This window comes from Rhineura floridana, chromosome 3, assembly GCF_030035675.1.
Source record: "Rhineura floridana isolate rRhiFlo1 chromosome 3, rRhiFlo1.hap2, whole genome shotgun sequence".
Lineage (NCBI taxonomy): Eukaryota > Metazoa > Chordata > Lepidosauria > Squamata > Rhineuridae > Rhineura > Rhineura floridana.
In genome coordinates this window covers 99822212-99843488 of record NC_084482.1, presented here as the reverse complement: position 1 = coordinate 99843488, position 21277 = coordinate 99822212, and the positions used below count along the sequence as shown (strand labels likewise).

Here is a 21277-nt window from a genome sequence, read left to right as displayed (position 1 = left end):
TATTAAATGGAATAATATTTTGCATGGCTGTCATGTAGGGCTCCTTTGGGAGGAAGGATGGGATATAAATGGAATAAATATATAAATATTAAAGCGTAGATAAAATATGACTTTTGTGAATATCATTGTCACAAACAAGTTTGTCACTGAATGGAAAATTCTAGTTGGATTATAGCAGAAACAACCAACAACATTAGACTCTCTCAGGAAACTGCCTCTAGATTAGCTAGTGTGCAAAGAGCTATGAAAGGATGTACATTCTCAACTGGTTATTTGAACACTTAACAATTTAGAATGCTTTCATTGCAACAGTTTAAAAAAAACACTCATTGCAGGAAGGTGTAAAAAGGCCTTCATGTAACCACACAAAAAAAACCCCGCACACACCTTCAAGGAACACTATTTTCTATCTGGCATTGAAACATGGCACAAAAAGCCTTTCCTCTGAGGGGCCTCATCCTGAAGTATTTAATCTATTAACTACACTTACACTACACATTAAAATTAACATGCTTGCTCCTAGACAACCCGGAAAAGTAAGCAGCTTTTAAATGGTTTTAAAAGTTCATTTGTGTTACAGCTCTGTACATCTCAAAGCATTGCTTCAGTCAGGCTTAAGACGCCTGCAGGGATTTCTCCAAAGCAATTCAAAACACTGAAGACTAGCAGTTGAAAACCTAGTCCTACAGGTGCCTGTCCAAACATTCCACCCCACAGATCAAGCATACTTTCAGCAAATAACATATTGATCAATAAGCAGGCTGACTTTAAAAAAAAATCAAAATAAACTTAATAAGCCAAGTTAAACCAAAAGTAGTGATATTCTCAGAGTATTCACATACATGTTTCTATTCTTTTTTCAAAATGCAATGCATAAGTTTAAGCGGTTGACAAATCAGCAGTCCTTTTTCATATATACCAGTATACCATAATGCTTAATTTGTATATCATTATGCTTTCATACCTTTTCCAGTATATATGAAATATGGAAAAATATGCATTATAACTTGCATTTACATATATCTGATAGCTATTTCCATATCACTTTAATGGAGTCAAACAGGAATTTCTCTACAATGCTACCATTATGAAGGTCCAAGGAAAACTGTTGCAAAAGTGCTAAAGATTACCTGTAGTGCCACTAGTAAAACAGACAATTGACAGATCTTCTGGTCGAGGAGGCTAGAAAAGTCATATAACAAAAAAAGGATGTCTTAGTTCCTTTATACATTACTTAGCCATTTTAAACTTTATAATGCAGATTTCAGAGAAATAATAATGCTTTTTCATTGTGTGTTGGATTGTCTAGTATTAATTCTTCCTTTCTCCCCTAATATTTTGCTCCATGAAGCAGATTATTTTTTGTGAATAGTTTGTCATGCAGGAGTCTTAGGCTGTAAACATATGCACGCTTACTTGAGACTAGGGTTGCCATATTGCCCGGTTAGCCGGTTTTACCCGGATTCTTTGCATGCCACTGGTGCCCGTTTACCCCTTAGGTGGCCCGGATTCTCAGCTTTAATTTTTAAAAAAATTAAGTTTCTAGGTGGTCCGGTTCTCGAGATATACATAAAAATGTCAGCCGCCCCCCGACTGTTAAATCTTTCTTTAAATAGTACTGTATAGCACTCCATAGCTTTAACCCTGCCCATTCAGGATTGCAGCCAATCAGTGAAGCCAGGGTTGTGTTTCAGTTTGATTGACCTGAGGCAGTGTCTAGAAAACCTCATTGCAATGCCAGAAAATGGTGGTTTCCCCCCCCCCCATTTATCTGAAAATCTCATAAATTGGCTCAGTATATACATTTCAGTTTTTTTTCCTCTTGTGTGCAGGAGTCAGATCCTGGGCAGTGTTTTGAAAACCTTCCCAATACTTGCTTTTGTAAAAGCAAGGCTAATCCCATATGCCCAGAGTAAATCCCATTGAATTCAGTAGGACTTACTTTTGAGTAGACATGGTTATGAATGTGCTCAAAATCAATGGGACTTCGGAGTGAATGTAAAAAAGAATTGTGTTTGTGTTTTAACTCTTTCTGTCCTTCTTCCAGTCCTATTTTAAAGCAAGTAGGCACGGCTTACTTAGGTATTACAGTTTTTATTCTGTAGGAAACTAATACTGATTTTTCTGCAATGACCAACTGGTTTGACAATAAACTATTATATGGGCTGTATGTATTTATACATCTGCAGTGTGTGTGTGCGTGTGCATGTATGGAGTCTTTCCAACAACCCTGTGAGGTAGGGTTGGAAACCAAGGCAGCTCACAACAAGAAATAAAGCCATTTAAAACCCAATAACCATAAAATCAAAAACAGTTGCAAAACAGCGTAAAGTGGCATGATTCGGAATTTTGGGTTGTGTGAATGAAGTTGCTTATCACTTGAGGTTGCATTTCTGTCCCTGTTTGAGTAAGCCCCACTGAATACACTGGGACTTGCTTCTGAATAAATGAACCTAGGATTGCACTATAAATATCTTTACAGTTTGTGTAAATAATAAATATATTTGATAGTCATGCTTATATAAATATTTCTTCATTTATCATATTTTTGGTTTTTGGTTATGAATCCTGACTGGTTGTGGGATGCTGAGTTTTCTGCCTAATCTTGTGGTTGGTATAGTATTACATTTAGGAAAGTGTTACTGCCTTTTGTGTTGTTTTTTTCCTGTTTGCATTTCACTTATCTTTAACCTCACTCCGTTACAGCCATAGAAGCAACAGCAGCATATGCAAGATAATTAACTCCCATTAGTGATAAGAGCAAGAATTTATAATTATTATTTTAATTTAAACAAGAGGCTTATCAGTACTTTGAAGAGGACCAGATATTTCTTTCTGAGCCCAGGACTGGGTCTTTCATGATGCCCGGTGTGGGGGGGGCAACAGGAGAGTAGTCGATAAGACAGACATCCTGGCATTGGTAATCTAATTAGCAAGGTATGTGTGGGGTTGTTGTACACTTCCAGGCCCAGTTTCATTTTGAGTATGGAGGTGGAACCTATGTAGATGTGGTTGATCAAAGGGAGAAGAAATTTTGAGTTAAGCAGAGCTCTGCTTTTATAAATCCTAAGAAACATACAGATACTTTGAATGTCTGAGTGCCTGCACCAGTGGAATACTGGAGGAACTTGTAAAACTTGCTGCAACAGTATTTAGAACTGAGCATGTGGTGTGAAAGACTCCTTTTCCTAACACTTTGGCTTCTTGTTTTTCTCCACCCACCACATCTCTGAAATATATTGTATATGTAATGGTTAACCATACTGCTGCCCTGACTTACTTTATGTTTGTTGCTATTTTGTGTTTTTATTATGTTTTTATATTGATTGTGTATTTTTATTGTTTTTATTATATTTGTAAGCTGTGCTAAGCTCTGTTTTTAACAGCAGAAGGGCAGGATATAAATCCTCTTAATCAATCAATAAATATTCCATAGTGTTGGAAACTAGAGTCTAGGCATTTAAGGCTGAAAATGTTGCTTTTAAAAAAAAGATTTCTCACATCTTTCCCCAGTTTTTGGTGGTAATTCCTAGGCACAAAAACAAAACAACTGGACAATCCAAATATTAATATGCAAATACTTTTCATAATATGCAAATAATATGCAAATTAGCCTGCCCAGATTTGTGGAACTGGAATATGGCAACCCCACTTCAGACTAAACCATAATGAATGCAATGGGACTTACTTCTGAGTAAATATGCAGAGATTGTACCGTTAGTTTAAGTGATTTTTTAGACGTCAAGCAGCTCTTTTGCAGCTGTCTGAACTTTAACAAACAATATTGGTTAGGCAGCAGGTCCCCATCACAGTCATTTCCTCAGAGTTCATGAATTTTACTAATAGTTTGTGTGGAAAAAAATCAGACTTTGGAATTTATAGACCACAGTGGTTCACTTTGTCAGTCTAAACTGTATGCAAAGCCTCTGATAATAAAGAGTTGTTAATCACTCCATTTGTCTACCAGGGTGCTTTACAATGGAGAAGAAGCCTTTGCAATAACTATTGATGGATGTCTGTAACATGTAGTTTGGTCCCACACTCATCTATACTAGCCTAAATTTACTGAGTCTCTTACCTTCTCCTCTAAACTAAACTTCCCTTCCCCATCTTCGTCCCATTTTACTTCCCTCATGCCTTGTCCATTAAGCTGAAATATTCCAAACAAGTAAAACGAGACCCACATGCACATACACAATTTCTAATATCCAACAAGAATCACGGCTAACTGTGCTATTTACAAGTAACTTGTATCAGGAACTATTCAAAATCTTGTACTTAAAAATGGGAACAGTCCACAAAGATCTCAGTGCCAACCTCTACTAAAAAAATGGGCCATGCAGAAGAACACAGACAGGCTCTTCTGCAACTTTTATTTACTTCAACGAGCCTTGAACAGGAGTAGTTCATGAAAAGTTGTGCTGTTTATGAACAAATATTCACCAGGAGTTATACTTACTACTGGGACATGCCAACATTCTCGACCACAGTCCTGAAAGAATGTAATAAAAAGATAACAATTGAATATATGTGGATTAATCAAGGACCTTTCCTGTAGCAGAAAAGTGGCTAACCTGGTGCCTGATAGATATTGCTGGAGTACAACGCCCATCATTTCTGACCATTGGCCATGCTGGCTGGGGCTGATGGGAGTTGGAGTCCAACGGCATCTGGAGGGCCAGAAGTAAGCCACCCAGCCTGTAGCATTTGGCTTGGTTCAGTTTCTGGGACTAACTTTTCTGCAAATGCCTTTCTGCAGTGTGCCTCTTCTTTGCTTATGCCATGTTGTAACATCAAATGACAATAAGTAAGAGAAAAATTGTGGATCAGTTTGTGCACTGAAACATGTAGAAATTATCTTATAATACTTGTGCTAGCCTTGGTAAGTCTTTGTTATAAGTGTGATAGAGAGAAATTATATCTAACTTTAATTTGTTCTTATTCTGGACAATTGTTTAATTGCACAAAAGGCAATTGTAGCTGGCCAACCAGCCAGATGGGCAACTAATAAATTAAATAAATAATAAATAAAATAAGATAAAACAATGCAAGAGAACCTTACCTCTACTTCCTGCATAGCCTGGATATGAACTCCACACCTTTGTCCTCTTTCTTTAAGGTCCTTCTCAAAAGGGTCCATCAAAATAATACATTTCAATCCTGGTGTTTCTTTTTTCTCTACATTTTCTAACAGGATTCTGGCTTTTTCAGGCTTATCACAAACGACTATAGAAATATCAGCTAAACAAGGAAACAAACAGGAAATATGTTTTAAAAATCATAGTACAGGATCAACTCTTAAAAATCATAATCAGTCCTCCACTTTGTCTCTGACTGTTATACAAAGAGATATAGGCATTCACAGGAGCTTTTTCCATGGTGGCACTCCATGTGTGAAAAGCGCTCCCCGTATAGGAACAAGTAGCACCAACACTGTAATCGTTTCAGTGCCAGGTTAAGATTTATTAATTTAGCCAGGCATTTTAAATTTTTTAAGTTGATAAACCTGCACTGTTGTTTTAGCTGACTTGTTTGTGCTATGGTGCATCTCTGTATGCATTGTTGCTGCTTATTTTATGATTTGGTTGGTTTTTATTTTATGGATGATATCCAACTGAGTCATATTCAGAATAGACACACTGAAATCATCATAACATAATGGGTCTATTCAGAATATGACTAACGTTGGATATCACCCTATATTCGGTATTCCAGCCTGGTATCTAAATTAAGGAACGGTAGGTTACCATAATTTAAATAAACAAGTACACCAGTTTCTGAATTTAACATCTCTCACTTTTCCAAGCTCATCAACCACCCTTGTTTTTCTTCTATATATGTTGATTTCAGGTTTTTAAACTTTTAGTTTTTAATCTGTTCTCCTGTCCTTTGTCTTCTGGCTTGGTTTTAAAAATAATAATAATTAAGTTTTAGAATGGAATTGCTGTACTCTATAAATGTCAAGAGCTACTTTGGAGTCTTTGGGCAAAAAGTGGGATACAAAACTCAGAATTAAGAAATACACACACACACAAACATTTTATGACAGTTTTTCTTTGGAAATACTGGTTCACACCTTCAGTTGCTTTAGCATTAAAATTAAAAATGGGGAGAGAAAAAATGATCTTATCTGATGAGAAATGATTGTTGCCAACAAAACACCAAAATGTAAAATGAAAGTGTAGCTGTTCTAGTACCATACTGCCAGTGGATGACTACAGGAATGAACAAGTGTTACTGAAACTCCAAAAAACCATTACAGAGCTATAGTTAGACTCTAAATATACTACTTTTTAATGTTTAAAGTCCACCTTGGATATCCTCTGAGGTGGATTCTGAGGTCTGAATTTGACAGTTTAGCTCTGATTCCCCTGATGGAAATTCTAATACTTTTGTGTAGGGAAATTGGATCTTTAAAAAAATCAGAATTAGTTCTTGATAAAGGGTCTTTAAAAGATATTTGGATATTACCACCTATCAAAATGTTGTATATCTAGATTTTGGCTTGAGAAATTATGCAATCAACACATATAGGCAACTAAATTGCCCTAGGTAGCTTGGTTGTCTATAACAACCTGCCAAGGGATATCACCATATATCAGTGCAGATGTGTGAAAAATAGCAATCTGTAACCACCCAATAAATCAATTTTTTTGTAATGCAAAATCTTCTGTTCCCTTCTTCTAACATTTCACTACAAGTGAGGATTCAGAAGAGAAGCAATTCTCACTTCTGAAATAATTCTCCTTTAGAACAGCCAAAGCAGCTGTTGTTTTACATAGCAAAAATAGCTTTCTATGAAGCTATTTACTTACATGAATCTACTTTTTTTTACCTGTGTTGATAATATAACGAATGGCTCCAGGGCCTAACGTATCATACAGGGGAACCACAACCATGGAATAGGTATAGCAAGCCAGCTCAGAAATGATCCACTGGAAGGAGATGATGAAAAGTATAAGTTACAGTTTGCAATAAATATGAATAAAATGTGAAGTTAGAGATACAACTCTAGCTTTTTTTTTAAACTCTCACCTCTGGCCGGTTTTGTGCAAAAACCCCAATAAACTGACTTGTTGATGGTTTACATCCCTTTTGGAGTAAGCCTGAACCCAGTGCTTCTGCTCTTTCAGCAACCTGACAGTGAAAGAAAACATTTAAAAGAATTAACAAAGGGTCATTTCTTACATTGTGCCAAGACAAATCCAGGTTTGCTCAAGTGCATATTCTTAACAGGAAGCTATAGCCCACTGCAGCAGCTATGCCACCTCCTATCTACAATTACCGTATCTTCCTTTCTTCTTTCCTTTCCCTGTCTTTCCCAAAAGAATTCCAAATTCTCAAAAAGTTGAATTACACTTTTTAAATTGTAATGGACCATGCAGTGAAGTGACTGGCTTTTCCTAGTTTCAAGAAAAAGAAGAAACCAATGGGTCCAGTTCAAAAAGTGCTTCTAGTAATCTGTACTGGCATTAATCAATGATATGATCCAAATGACATTATTGGAGCTTCTGTTTCCATTACCCGGGCAGCATCCTGTAAGGGCATGGGCCCTCCTTTTGTTTCAGTTGCTACACAGCAACAGTAGCAGAGAATAGCAACCTGCACTGTATCACAGGCCTCTGGAAGGAAGCAAACCTATAAAAGCCATGTTCGCACATCACAGCTAAACCATAGTTAAGCATGGCATGAAAAGAAGGAGCAAGTTGCAGCGAGCTTCAGGCTCATGCACTCCCCTCTCTATCTTCTATAGAGCCAGGAAGATTTCAGAAGCTTCCATTTTTTTATTAACTGCAACTTGCAGTATGTCCAGATTGAGAAATGTGATTAAACTATCATTAGTTTAAACAAGCCAGCTTCAATAACTATGGTTTGAAACTAAGCATAGCTTATGTTACTTACAGTTTGACATCCGGATCTCACAACAAACCACTGTTAAGCAAAAGCTTTAAACTACTCATCCAAGTCACCCAGAATGCAGCCAATATAAAACAAGCAAATAGATGCAGATTTGCCCTGTGTGTTATAATTCACCCTAAGTGAAGAATTTGGGCTTCCCCAATGTAGATTTCGTGTGAAGCAGCAGTTAACAAACAGCCAATATAGTGTATGAACACTTCCACATGGCAGCTGCTCATGAATTTGGTGCTACTCGTGCATGGAAGTTTTGTGCGGCATCCACACGCCATCATCCTCGTCAGAATGCCATCCCATATCATTCTACCATTTAATCAAGACTTACTGTTTCAGTGTTAATAAAAAACCCACAGAAATAGTAAGTCTAGATTAAAGAGGGGGGATATGGGATGTTATTTTTATGAGGACAACATCAGGTAGATGCTACAAAAACCTTGCATACATGAGCATCACCAAGTCCACAACAAACTGCTGCGTGAAACTGCTTGTTCCACAAGAGCAATTATTCAAAAACCTAGTGTTGTTGCTCCATTAAAAATATATATAACATAAACCTGCAGACCCAGCGCCTGCAGGAAGAAGGAGAACATCGCCACCCAGGGAAGAAGAGCCTGCTGTTGCTGCTGCTGTTGGAACACCATTTCCACCACCCTTCCCAGTGGGACTGCTGCCAGGCAGACGTGCCTCCTGCAGGACCAGGTCCCAGGTCCCCAGCCAGCTGTGACTAATTTCCATCACCTGTCCCTCTTTGGAGGGATACATAAGCCGGCTGGCTGAGATGGCCTGGGAGACCCAGTGCCTGCAGGAAGAAGGAGAACATCGCCACCCAGGGAAGGAGAGCCTGCTGTTGCTGCTGCTGTTGGAACACCATTTCCACCACCCTTCCCAGTGGGACTGCTGCCTGGCAGATGTGCCTCCTGCAGGACCAGGTCCCAGGTACCCAGCCAGCTGTGACTAATTTCCATCACCTGTCCCTCTTTGGAGGGATACATAAGCCGGCTGGCTGAAGTGGCCTGAGTTTTTGTCTTTTGTTTTGTTTTTGTTTTCTTTTGGGTGCCATTGGTTTTAGCTATGGGTGGGTTCGGTTTCGTTTTATATTGTAGTTCTTGGGTTTTTATGTAGTTTGTATGTTGTATTTTACTTTATCTTGTACGCCGCCTAGAGTGGCTGCTTGTGTGGCCAGATAGGCGGCCTAGAAATAAAATTTATTATTATTATTATTATTATTATTAAACCTCACCTCTTTATAGGACAACCACTGGTAAGGCTGTTTGGGTTTCCTGAATCCTAAGCAGGGACCATTTTCTGAGGAAAAACAGATGACAGGAACTGTAAGAACTACAATCCTTTCCCAAATGATTGTTAAAAATGCATTTCCTGTCAGGAGGACAGCATGCTTAAAAATAAGCCATAGTTATTAAGTGTGTATGTCAGGATCCAAGAGTTCATACAGAGGACTATCAAATGCAAATTGGAAGCTATCTTGCCTAATGGAACATTGCATCCTAGAAGTTCCCTAAAGGACCATTTGGAGATTTCATTTAAAAATGAAAAGGTGACTGTGACACTAAGCACATCCACATATCTTTTCTCTAGTGCTGCAGCATCATTATCTGATTGATACTTCCATTCTAAATGTCACACACACCCCAACTGATTTGGTTTGCCTTTGGTATAAGTAAAAATACAAAAAAACTCAATCTAACAACAACATACTGTATTTGTTTTCAAGAGGGGTGGAATATATAATATAAATAAATGTCTTGCTCTGTACAGGAAGGGAAGACCACATGAGATGTGATAATAATATCAGATTTATACCCAAAGTTGGCAGAATTATTATAGCATTATTTTAGCTCTTGTTCCTCCTGGAGCTAGTGAAATTATCTGTCTTGCTCTAGAACAGAATAAGATTACGTCAAGTTATTATTGTTCACCCAAGTGTTATCTTGATTTATAAGGTCAAGGAGGGGCTACCAAAAAGCACACACACTTAATACTGCTAAATGTTGGAGTAGTATTATATAAGGACTACAACATCAATTGCAATTGATTTGGTCACACAGAAAACGGCAGTGGCCAAGCTGAATGCTCTGGAAGTATTCCACTCTCATTGTTGTGAAGACAGATACAAAGCTCTACCCCAATTCATCTAATATTTATACCTCTTGGTTTTAATCAAATGGTTGATTACTCCTTAGACTTAAATCTCCAGCACCAACTCTAAACAGTCAAAACCAAAAGAAAGGTTTTTCTTAAAAAGTTCTAGGTTGGGGTGGTAGGTTCCTTGTCCTGACAACCTGTTCTTGGCACAATGTACATAACTTGTATCAGACAACTAACGATGGTCTGTCTCCAATGCTGTCACTAACATGAGACTCAGGCTGCTTCTCAACAAAGATGTAGTCAATATAATCTACTTCTTTAGTTTGGCTTACCCTTTAGTTTGGCCTACATTGCGTGGCTAGCCTATGCTATCCTTTATACCAGTAACCAACAATTGTGGAATGGTCTGCTGAAAGAGGCTTGCTTGACACTTACTTTAATGTCTTTTCAGTGCCAGATGAAGACCTTTCTTTTCTCCCAAGCTTCTTAAAAAATATTTTAACTACTTTTTAGCTTAATACTTTTAACATTGTCTGTTATTTTCATAGTGATTGATCTTTTCACTTGTAGGGATAGGGTTTATTAACTTTCTTAGTTTTCATTGGTTTACTTTGGTTTGATTTTGTTGAATTCATTTAATAGTTAATGTAATAGTCCTTGGATACAGGAGACTCCTCACTTCACTTAGTCACCCTCCATGAGTTGAGGGCAACAGGAAAGTCAACAAGAGGTCGAAAAGCTACCACCTCATGCCTGCTATCCTTGCCGCCTGTATGTTTTCTTCACACTGAATGGCAACTAATGTCAAAAGACTAATGTCAGAAATTAAAGTTTTATTCAAATGAGGAAAACAAAAAAGGAACACAAACTTTGGCAAAATAAATGCAAGCAGGCAATAACGGATGTGCGAAAATAAAGAATTTGAGGAGCACATAGTGAAAAACATTTAAGATCAACAATAAAATTATTTAAATGCATTAGAAGAGGAAACTGGCTAGGGAGATGGTTGCACTTTTGGGTGACAATGGAATCACAGATGTGCTAAAGGAAGACAAGACTTCCGAGTAAGCATCAGAGCCAGAGGATAAGAAGACACATTCTCATATGGATCAGTAACAAAGAACAGGAAGCAGAGAGCAGGAATAAATGTACAGTTCTCCCAGTGAATGGATGTAAGGAGAGGGGTCCCTGAGGTGAGTATTGGAATCTGTGCTTTTTAATGTTCATAAATGATGTAGAGTTGGGCTGAGCAGTGAGGTGGCCAAGTTTGCTGATGACACTAAATTACTCAGAGTGGTAAAAACAATAAGGGGCTGTGGGGCTCTCCAAAAGGATCTCCCCAAACCTGGTAAATGGGCATTAAAATGGGAAATGCAATTCAATATAAACTAGGGATGTGCTCGAATTGGAAAATTCAAATTTGACACCAAATTTCCCATTTATTCGCTTTTTTTTGTCCTTGCAAGTTGGTTTTTTTCCCTGCAGCTGAAGCAGTTTAAAAAAAAAATCATCCCAAAATTATTGATATTAATATTGATATTTCCTTCAATATCAATACTGATTTGATGAAAAAATTGATATTTTAAAAATATCAATTAAAATATTGATATTTTTGTGAAGAAAAAACAAATTGGTAATTATAGTAAATAGCAGACATTAATCCCTAATGAAGCAGTACTGGAAAGAAGTTAAATGGAGCAAGAATCAAACCAGCATCAAAACACATATCCCATCCCTATTTTAAGCAAGCATAAAGTGGTGGGGGAAAACACCCCCCCATTTTACATATACATTGATCTGGTCTGCTCTGTCAGTAACTGTACATGAAAGAGATCTTAAGAGTCATGCTGGATAACTTGATGAAAACGTCGATCTAGTGTCTAGCGGCATAAAAAATGTGAATTCCATGTTAGGAATATATATATCCCACCTTTCCTCCAAGGAGCTGAAGGTGGTGTACATGGTTCTCCCCTCCCCATTTTATCCTCACAACAACCCTGTGAGGTAGGTGAGGTTGAGATACAGTGACTGCCTCAAAGTTACCCAATGAGCTTCATGGCTGAATGGGGATTCAAACCCTGGTCTCCCAGGCTATATCCAACCCCTTAACCATTACACCACACTGGCTCTATGAGTGAAGGTTAAGGGGCAACATGACAGAGGCATAAAAATGTATAAAATTATGCATGATATGGTGAATGTGGATAGAGAGAGGCCCTTCTCTCATACTACTAAAACTATTGGGGTCATCCAATAAAGCTGAATGTTGGAAGATTCAGGATAGACGAAAGGACATACTTCTTCACACAACACATAGTACAACTGTTGAATTCACTCCACAAGATGGCCACCATTTTGGATGGCTTTAAATGAGAATTAGACAAAAATCGTGGAGGAGTCGGCTATCAGCTGTGATGGTTGTGTACTACTTCCGGTATCAGAGGCAATATGCCTCTGAATACCTGGTGCCGGGAAGCATATTTCAGGAGACTACTGTTGTGGGCTTCCCACAGGCATCTGGTTGGCTACTGTGCAAAAAGGAGCCTTGAAATGCAGGGAAGAGTCTATGCTTATCTTTATACATTTTATTCCCTAAACTAATGGTGAACAATAACCAAAGGTCTACTCAGAAATAAGAAATAGGATTTATTCCCAGGCAACTCTAAATAATTTTTCAATAGCCTGTCTTCATTATGTAGCAGTTCATTTCCAACCAACCTACAGCCAAATACCTTAAGAGAAAAAATATTATTTGCGGTTGTTACTTTGTTATGTGCCTTCAAGTCAATTACGACTTATGGCGACCCTATGAATTAGTGACCTCCAACAGCATCTGTCATGAACCACCCTGTTCAGATCTTGTAAGTTCAGGTCTGTGGCTTCCTTTATGGAATCTGTCCATCTCTTGTTTGGTTTTCCTCTTGTTCTACTCCCTTCTGTTTTTCCCAGCATTATTGTCTTTTCTAGTGAATCCTGTCTTCTCATTATGTGTCCAAAGCATGATAACCTCAGTTTCATCATTATAGTTTCTAGTGGTAGTTCTGGTTTAATTTGTTCTAACACCCAATTATTTGTCTTTTTCGCAGTCCATGGTACGCATATGGTTGTTGTTACGATCAGCAGTATTCTTCCCCATGTTGCTGGTTTATCTGGGGCTGAGCCTTGGTGAATATCTGTTCACACAAAGCCACAGAAAAGAGTTGAGACAGGAGGAGATTAACTTAAGAGGAATCACAGAGCAAGCGGTCCCACTTGCCTTTCTAGATAGCAAAGTACCTTCAGCTCATTGTAATTTCATGGAAGGTCAACATGGGGCTGGTCCAACTTTGATCATCAGCAAAATTCAATTCACACATGGCCTCTTGTAGAAATTGAGGCAACAGACTCATGTGAGACTAGTGGAGAATTTAAGCAATAAGATGAATGTTATGCTATATGACTCCACATTAACACTTTCAAAAACTTACCAGATATATTAAAACCTCTTCTAAAAACCTCATACATGGTCCTTGCATCATCATAGTAGTGAGTTAACAATTGTAAGCTGTCTCCAATTACAGATCTTCGTGCGCCATCCCAGCCCTACAGTGAAATAATATAGACAAGGAGAGATCAGGAGTTTGGCCCTTGGAGCCTCATTCCAAACCAAGTTCTTAAAGCCGTTGAATTGCAGACTCGGTGACAATATGAATAAAGCTATGCTAAACACACCTTAATCCTCATACAAACAGAAGCAAAGCCTACCTACATGTAACTTCACTTGTGCACATTAATCCCTTGTTACCCTTGTTTTTCCCATCCTTTTCTGTCCACCAACTATCAAAATCCTAAAGAACGTGAAGGTATAAATGAGTGATGACATGTCCAGCTCCTTCCCTTTGATTCATTTACAGTAGCAGTATTCAGACATTCACCTCATTCATGTGTAAGCAATCACATGAGGGGGAGTGAGGGGTGTTGCCAAGCCCCGCCCCTCTGATATGTTATATTTATATAAAATGCAATGTACTTAATAAATATTCCACAAAGAGCCCCCCAGGAGTTTGAGTGCAAAGGTTTGCAGCAGGGAGCTTCCTCTACTCACGGAGGCTTCCTGTGCCATTTAAAACCCTGGTTGTGTGATTCCTTACATGAGACTGCAATGAATGCCTGAATAGTGTTATAGAATCAATAAAATCAGTGATCACTCAAAGACAAGATATCAAGCCTTCAAGTATTTTAGGAGGTCTAGCTGTAGGAGAATATGTGGATGGGTGTATAAATCTGTATTACCTTGAAAACTACAAGTATTGGCACAGTGAAAACATAATTGCTTGCTTAAAGTTTCTATTTATGCTACATTTATGCATGAGATTACAGAACATTCCAAACCTGCAATTTTGCGGCATTGATTTTTTCTTAATACTTGTTTTGTACCTTGTGCTTTCAAAACATTTTTATTGTTGGCTGTGGAAATGCTCCCTATGGACACTTGTATGGAATTAAATGTATATTTCATGAGTTTTGCTGCATCATTCATGTTCTCTGCAAAGACAGTCAATTGGCGGGGGATACTGTTCTATACACAGCTGCATGCCTCAACCTTCAAAACAGGTTTTTTTCCTACTGACCTTCACAGTGTTTCTCTATATAGTTGAACATTTGCAGAAGATGAATTTTGTGGGCCTGATATTTCTTCTAATACAGTGGATAAATTGTAATGGTCTCCTTATATTATAAATTAAACAGCAACATTTTCCTGAACTTTTCTATTTCAAATAAAATGAGTAAATCCACTGATCAGCCTGGATTCTTTTGTTATTTATTTATTTATTTATTTATTGGATGATCCTGCTTCTCCAGACTAGTTAAAGAAAATATCTGGTTTTGGTATGGCTGATCCTTGTGTTAGTGGACTTGAATAAGTCTCATCATTACATTTCAGAAATAATGTATTCTTCCTCTGTGCACACTTTTGTTCCTTCAGTATTTTCATTCTGAACTCCTTCCTCTGGTTGGTCTTTCTAGGCTTGCCATGTGGTTGCTTAGTAATTTCTCTGGCTGGAGAAAAATGTCTCATGTATCACTGATTAAATCACCCATTTGACTCAGCAATACCTCATGAGCCCATGCGCCACAATCATTCACTCACCATGCTGAAGTAGTTTGTATTGGGTTGTCTCAAAATTATGTATTTGGATCACACTAAGTAACCCCAAAAGCATCAAGGATGGATGTGCACCATTACCAAAGGGAAGTTTTTGTAGGTATTCTTAAATAAAATAATAATTGGGGAGGGGGGGTTGAGTATCATACAGCGAATCTCAATAGTACAATTAGCCTGCTTTGTCTATGCTTTTACAAATACGTCTCTGAGGATTAAAAGTATGATACAAACAAGAAAAATGGCAAGGGGATTTTATTGCATCATTCATGTTATTCAGAAAACAAATATGTAACAACATTGATATTTAGGTAGCTTTATGTCTTATGTTTATATTTTTTCTGTGGATAATAGAAAACTGTGAAGGTCAGCACCGAAAATGCTTTCCTTCACAGAATTAGAATTGAATTCAGCAGGTTCGTCCTTGCAAGTGCTTCCTAGCTGGCATACTTAAACTTAAGACATGTTGTTGTTATGTGCCTTCAAGTCGATTTTGACTTATGGCAGCCCTATGAATCAGCAACCTCCAATAGCATCTGTTATAAAACACCCTGTTCAGATGTTGTAAGTTCAGATCTGTGGCTTCCTTTATAGAATCAATCCATCTCTTGTTTGGCCTTCCTCTTTTTCTACTTCCTTCTGTTTTTCCCAGACTTATTGTCTTTTCTAGTGAATCATGTCATCTCATTATGTGTCCAAAGTATGATAACCTCAGTTTCATCATTTTAGCTTCTAGTGATAGTTCTGGTTTAATTTGTTCTACCCAATTATATTAGTAATACCATATTAGTAATACCAAATTAATGAAATATTTAGTTATTATTTGCATTAAGGAGTACTTAAATTTGCTGCAAAAATAAATACCAAGTGGTTGCAACTAACAGCAAAGTACTGAGAAGTGCAGGTAGCAGTACTTGACTGAGAAGCAGTCTAAGTTTGTTCTGATTTATACCTTAAACACAAAGGTGTGGAACTTATTTCCAGCAGTGTAACCCCACACTGCTAGAGGCTAAATTCCCCCTGGTTTTAATCACCACCCACTAGGGATGGAAAGATCTGTCAATTTCAGTTCTCTCCAATTGTCATTTTCCCCATTTTAAATTCAGTTCATTTCTGCAGCAATTTGTGATTTTTTTTTTAAAAAAAACCTTATGAAAATTCTCCAGCATTTTAGTGCGAATTTCTCCTAATAAATACACTTTTGTAGGCAGCTTTAAATAATGTACACATTTTTGCAAGCCAGTTCTTGTCATATAATGCATTTTTGCATGTTATTTTCACTCATATATTTGTTTTTATGGACACTTTTGCCTAATATATGCATTTTTGTAAATATTATTTTATTGGTGAATTGCATTGCAAAATTAAAATAAGCGAATTTCAAAGGATGTCTGTGTTTCAGTCCTTGCATTGTTTTGGAAAGTGCGAATTTGAAAGATTTGGCTTGAAATGTGAACTGAATCAAAATTCTCGCCCACTCCTACCACCCACTACCAAACAGTGGGAGCTGCCCCATTGGCATTGACCCAAGACAGGGCCTTTTCAGTAGTGGTTCTGTTTGTGGAATGTCCTCCAAGGTGAGTTGCCTCTGTCTCCCTCACTATTGACTTTCAAGAGGAATTTAAACACATTTCTGTTTACCCAGGCATTTAATGGCTGAAAGACGCTGTTCTGGGAAACCCTGAGATCACTGGTTGAATGTTTTTAACTGTTTTTATAATTTTTTTAAAAAGTTGTTCCACTGATGTGTTCACCACCATGGGCTTCTTCGGGAGGGTGGGATATAAATTGCATAAATAATAATAAATATATTGAAATGCACTCCTCCTACCTCATATTGCTTCCAGATTCAATCCCCCTCCCATCCGCTGAATATCTTGCTCTGCCCATGTATATTATGATTATCCAGTCACCTATTAACAAATCCTGGTCAGCAATCCAAATCCTGGTCATCAACTTTATGGAGCGACAGGCCACCACTGCATCTCTAACCCTGCCATGTATGGCAGCTGGGGTAGGGGGGGGCAGGACCAGGGCCGGCTCCAGGCATGCGGGGGCCCTTGGGCATCAGCTTGCCCTGGCCCCCCGGTGGGTGGGTGAGTATGTGCACGCACGCCTCCCCCTGCGCGCGGCCCCCCTACTTGTCTAGTCTTTACCATTGCCCTTAATGAAGATGGCTGCCGCGGTTTCCCTAAGGGGAATGAAGCCTCCGCCGCCATCTTTGTTGATGGCACATGTTCATGCTACACGCGCACATCTCTGCCATCAACTAAGATGGCGGCAGCGGCTTCAGTACCTTAGGGAAGCTGCGGCCGCCATATTCATTAAGGGCAATGCTAAAAAGCCTGCTGACAGGTAAGTGGGGGGCATGGGGGGTGCGGATCACAGAAGGGGAGCAGAGGTCCCCTCAGGGGCCCCTCAGGGGCTCCTGTAGCTCCAGGGCCCTTGGGCCAGTGCCCAACCTGGCTGCCCTTTAGAACTGGCCCTGGGCAGGACAACTGCTGCGTCAGCCTGGAGTTGCTGCAGCAATCTGGAACAGACTGGGACTGATGCCATCACATGATGATTGTGGGACTGGCTGGGGATCCCAGGCTGGCTCAGCCCCTCCCCACCTCCAGAATACCCCATTTCAAGGCCTTCTGCTGGCTGTCACCTCTAGGAATCTGGCAGTCAGAAGAAGACAACCCACACTGGTGCAGTAATGCTTACATCACTCCAGTGATGGCTGCCAGTGGAAAGGCGGCTTAGCTAGTAGACCTGGGTAGAGCAACACCTTCACTCAGTCCACATACACACCTCAATCCTAGACTGGATTGCTCTGTAATTTAGCATCTCACACTGTGAATTACAGAAATCTGCATCGTTAAAACACCCACTACGAATCACTCACAAAATCTTTGAGCAGAATCCATGTACTGAAATGCCAACTTTCACTTTCAGTAAATATTATGCCTCTCACCATTAGCATCTACAGGAAAATTATAAAACCATTCTAGGCATGCCATTCAATTGTACTGTGGATCATTCTTAAGACTGTTGCTGATAAATATTGTAAAAGTTCAAGGAAGTAAGAGCTGTGCTGCCTACTAATGAAAAAAGCACAAAGAAAAACATGAATACTTTTCATTAAATTTAACTTTGTTTTTTGTAAGCCTCACCTCAACTTCTTCTGATTGCATCAGGAGGTCACATGGTGGTTTCACTGCTTTTGGCCGGCTGGCCAGCCAATACGCAACAACAGCTGCAAAGGCCCCTATGCCTACTAAGGTAGTAGCTGGCAAACTTCGGAAAAACTGACTGAAGTCTTCAAACTCTGGAAATCGCAGGTTCCGTAGGATCTCCTGTGCTTGCATCTTTTCAAAGATGGAAATGGCAACCTCTGCAGAACCCAATGGAGAAACAATGAATTAGTTTGACAGGGTCGACAGATAGCAGACCTGAAAGAAGGATGTTTATCTAACAATCTCAGAGCAAAAAAATCTTAGTTCACATTTTAAAAAATGCCCAGGGCAACTGAGTGTTAAAATTAGCAGCAGCAAATTAGAAATCAAGATCCTGATTGATCCGTACATTACTTTCACCATGGGGATACCAATTTCTATGGCAAGTCTCCCACCATCCTTGATATACCATGAAGTAAAACTCCCTGTGCAAATCAGGAGAACAGTGCAGTGTGTGTCCTACAAGTGGCAGCCATCAGAGGTAGCCCTACAGTTAGGCAGAGGGAGGCAACCACTTCAGGCAGCAGATGCTTTGTGGGGGGATCATTCCTCTTTACTGGAAGACTGAGCTGTGTTCAGAACTCTGTGTTCAGAGCCTGTTCTGCACCCCCTAAATGTGCCTGCTGCCTCAAGTGCCATGGGGGAAGCTCTAACGTTCAACTGCCAAACTAGTTGGCTTCTGTATGTGGAATGGGAGCACCATCTTGTCCTTTGCCTCAGGCAGCAAAGGGTCTTAGGCCAGCCCTGATCATCACTGACACAGATTTGGAGAGGAGGAGTTCATTATATACTAGCCCTGACACCCATGGTGCATTTTACTTCACAATATTTCCAAGGGCTGTGTGAAATGAGACATTTGTAACTAGAATACCAGTTTTGGTGGCCATATAAACCAGTTCATAGTTACTGCATCCCTCCTGTGACAATAGACTCTTATTAAGAAAAGAAGCTGAGAATGCCCATGCAAAAGCTGCTTGCCAAGAGAGACGTGTTCAGTACTTGCATCTTTCATTTTGATATCATTAGCCCTAATAACAACCACATGATAACATGATATCACACCACATGCAATAAGAAAGCAGACATTGCTTCTGGGAGAAGCAGCAAAACCCTCAGTTATGAAAAAAGTAACAGAAAAATCAGACCAGAACTAAAACTATGGCACTTTCCATATATGTCTTTCAATACTTAAAACCTTGCTTTGCAGGCAATTCTGCTTGTTTACTTGGCACCATTGTCAGCACTCATTAAGTATTCATAAGAAACTCTTTTTTAGTAAAGCTTTAGTATAATTGAGCTCCTACTGGAAGGAAGGGCAGGATATAAATCTAATAAATAAATAAATAATCTCCTGATGGCAGACATAAAAACATAGGATGTTTATCGTTCTCTTTGGTGGAATGAGGAATATGCTAGTAAAAATTAAATTCAAGGGGCATTAGGTAAACCACAGCCATCACTTTGGGCCCAATAGAAAACACATGCTCACAGTTTTCTAGAGGGCTACAGGATTAGGGTTGCCAGGTGTCCGGTTTTCACTCCGGAGACTCTGGATTTTTGGAGTGCTCTCCAGGCCAGTCACCTTAATCTCCGGACTCTCCGCTTTCATTAAAAAAAAAGTAAGTTTCTAGGTGGTCTGATTCCCCAGATAAACACCAAAATGTCAGCTGTCCCCCCACAAATTCAGTTAAATGAGCTTGTAGCTGGCTGCTCTAATCCTACCCTTTCAGGTTTGTAGCCAATAAGTGAAGTCAGGATTGTGATTGACAAGGCAGTAGCTAGAGCCCTTTGCAAGTCAGAAAACTTTTTTTCCTGTTTTTCTGAAAATATCATCAAATGAGTAAGTGTATAGCTTTCAGTCTTTTTCTCTCTTGTGTGGAGGAGTCAAACAAGTTTAAATTTTCCTGGGCTGTTGAAGAGGGCACTGTTTTGAAAACCTTCCCAATATGAAGCTTTAATCCAAGATTTGCTCTTCTGGGAGTAAAGCTGCAAAACTAATCCCACATACCCAGAGTAAACCCCATTGAATTCAATAGGGTTTACTTTTGAGTAGACATGGTTAGGATTGTGCTGTAAATTGATGGGACTTTGCGTGAACATAGCAAAGAATTGTGTTTGTGTTGTAAATCTTTCTCTCCTCCTCCAATCCTATTTTTAAAGCAATTAGGCTGGACTGACTTAGGTATCACTGCTTCTATTATGTAGGAAACTAATACTGATTTTATTTTATTTTTTAAATGTTCTGCAATGATGAACTGGTTTTGACAATAAACTGTTATATGGGGTGTATGTGCTTTTACATCTCCAGTGTGTGTGTGTGTGTGTGTGTATGGAGTCTTTCCAACAACTCTGTGAGGTAGGATTGCAGGCTGGAAACCAAGGTGTAGCTCACAATAAGAAATAAATCCCTTGAAAATCCAATAACCTTAAAAACAAGTATAAACAGTTGCAAAACAGCTTTAAGTGGCATGATTCTGAATTTTGGGTGGGGTGAATGAAGTTCCTTATCACTTGAGGTTGCAGTTCTGTCCCTATTTGAGTAAGCCCCACTGAATACATTGGGACTTGCTTCTGAGTAAACAAATGTTGGATTACACTATAAATATATTTACAAGTTGTGTACATAATTTGATAGTCATGCTTATATAAATATTTCTTCATCCCGATAAGTATCTGATTTCACGCTATGGTTGTAGAGTATTACTTCCTCTTCATTTTCAGTGTGCCCTTCTTAAACATAAGAACATAAGAAGAGCCTGCTGGATCAGGCCAGTGGCCCATCTAGTCCAGCATCCTGTTCTCACAGTGGCCAACCAGGTGCCTGGGGGAAGCCCGCAAGCAGGACCCGAGTGCAAGAACACTCTCCCCTCCTGAGGCTTCCAGCAACTGG

The 21277-nt window shown here is 39.1% G+C and overlaps 1 protein-coding gene across 3 annotated transcripts in view; it reads right to left on the bottom strand.

Moving 5' to 3' along the window:
- The window catches only part of ACSL6 (acyl-CoA synthetase long chain family member 6), a 76946-nt gene that overhangs the window by 28746 nt on the left and 26923 nt on the right, over positions 1–21277 (bottom strand). For all 3 annotated transcript variants that reach the window (XM_061617072.1, XM_061617071.1, XM_061617073.1), the window contains exons 2-9: positions 18325–18545; positions 13491–13605; positions 9158–9222; positions 7036–7137; positions 6836–6935; positions 5063–5241; positions 4460–4492; positions 1131–1182 (exon numbers count right to left, since the gene is read on the bottom strand). In XM_061617072.1, the coding sequence (XP_061473056.1) occupies positions 1131–1182; positions 4460–4492; positions 5063–5241; positions 6836–6935; positions 7036–7137; positions 9158–9222; positions 13491–13605; positions 18325–18519 (841 nt within the window). In that variant the 5' untranslated portion in view covers positions 18520–18545. The remainder of the gene's footprint in view (positions 1–1130; positions 1183–4459; positions 4493–5062; positions 5242–6835; positions 6936–7035; positions 7138–9157; positions 9223–13490; positions 13606–18324; positions 18546–21277) is intronic.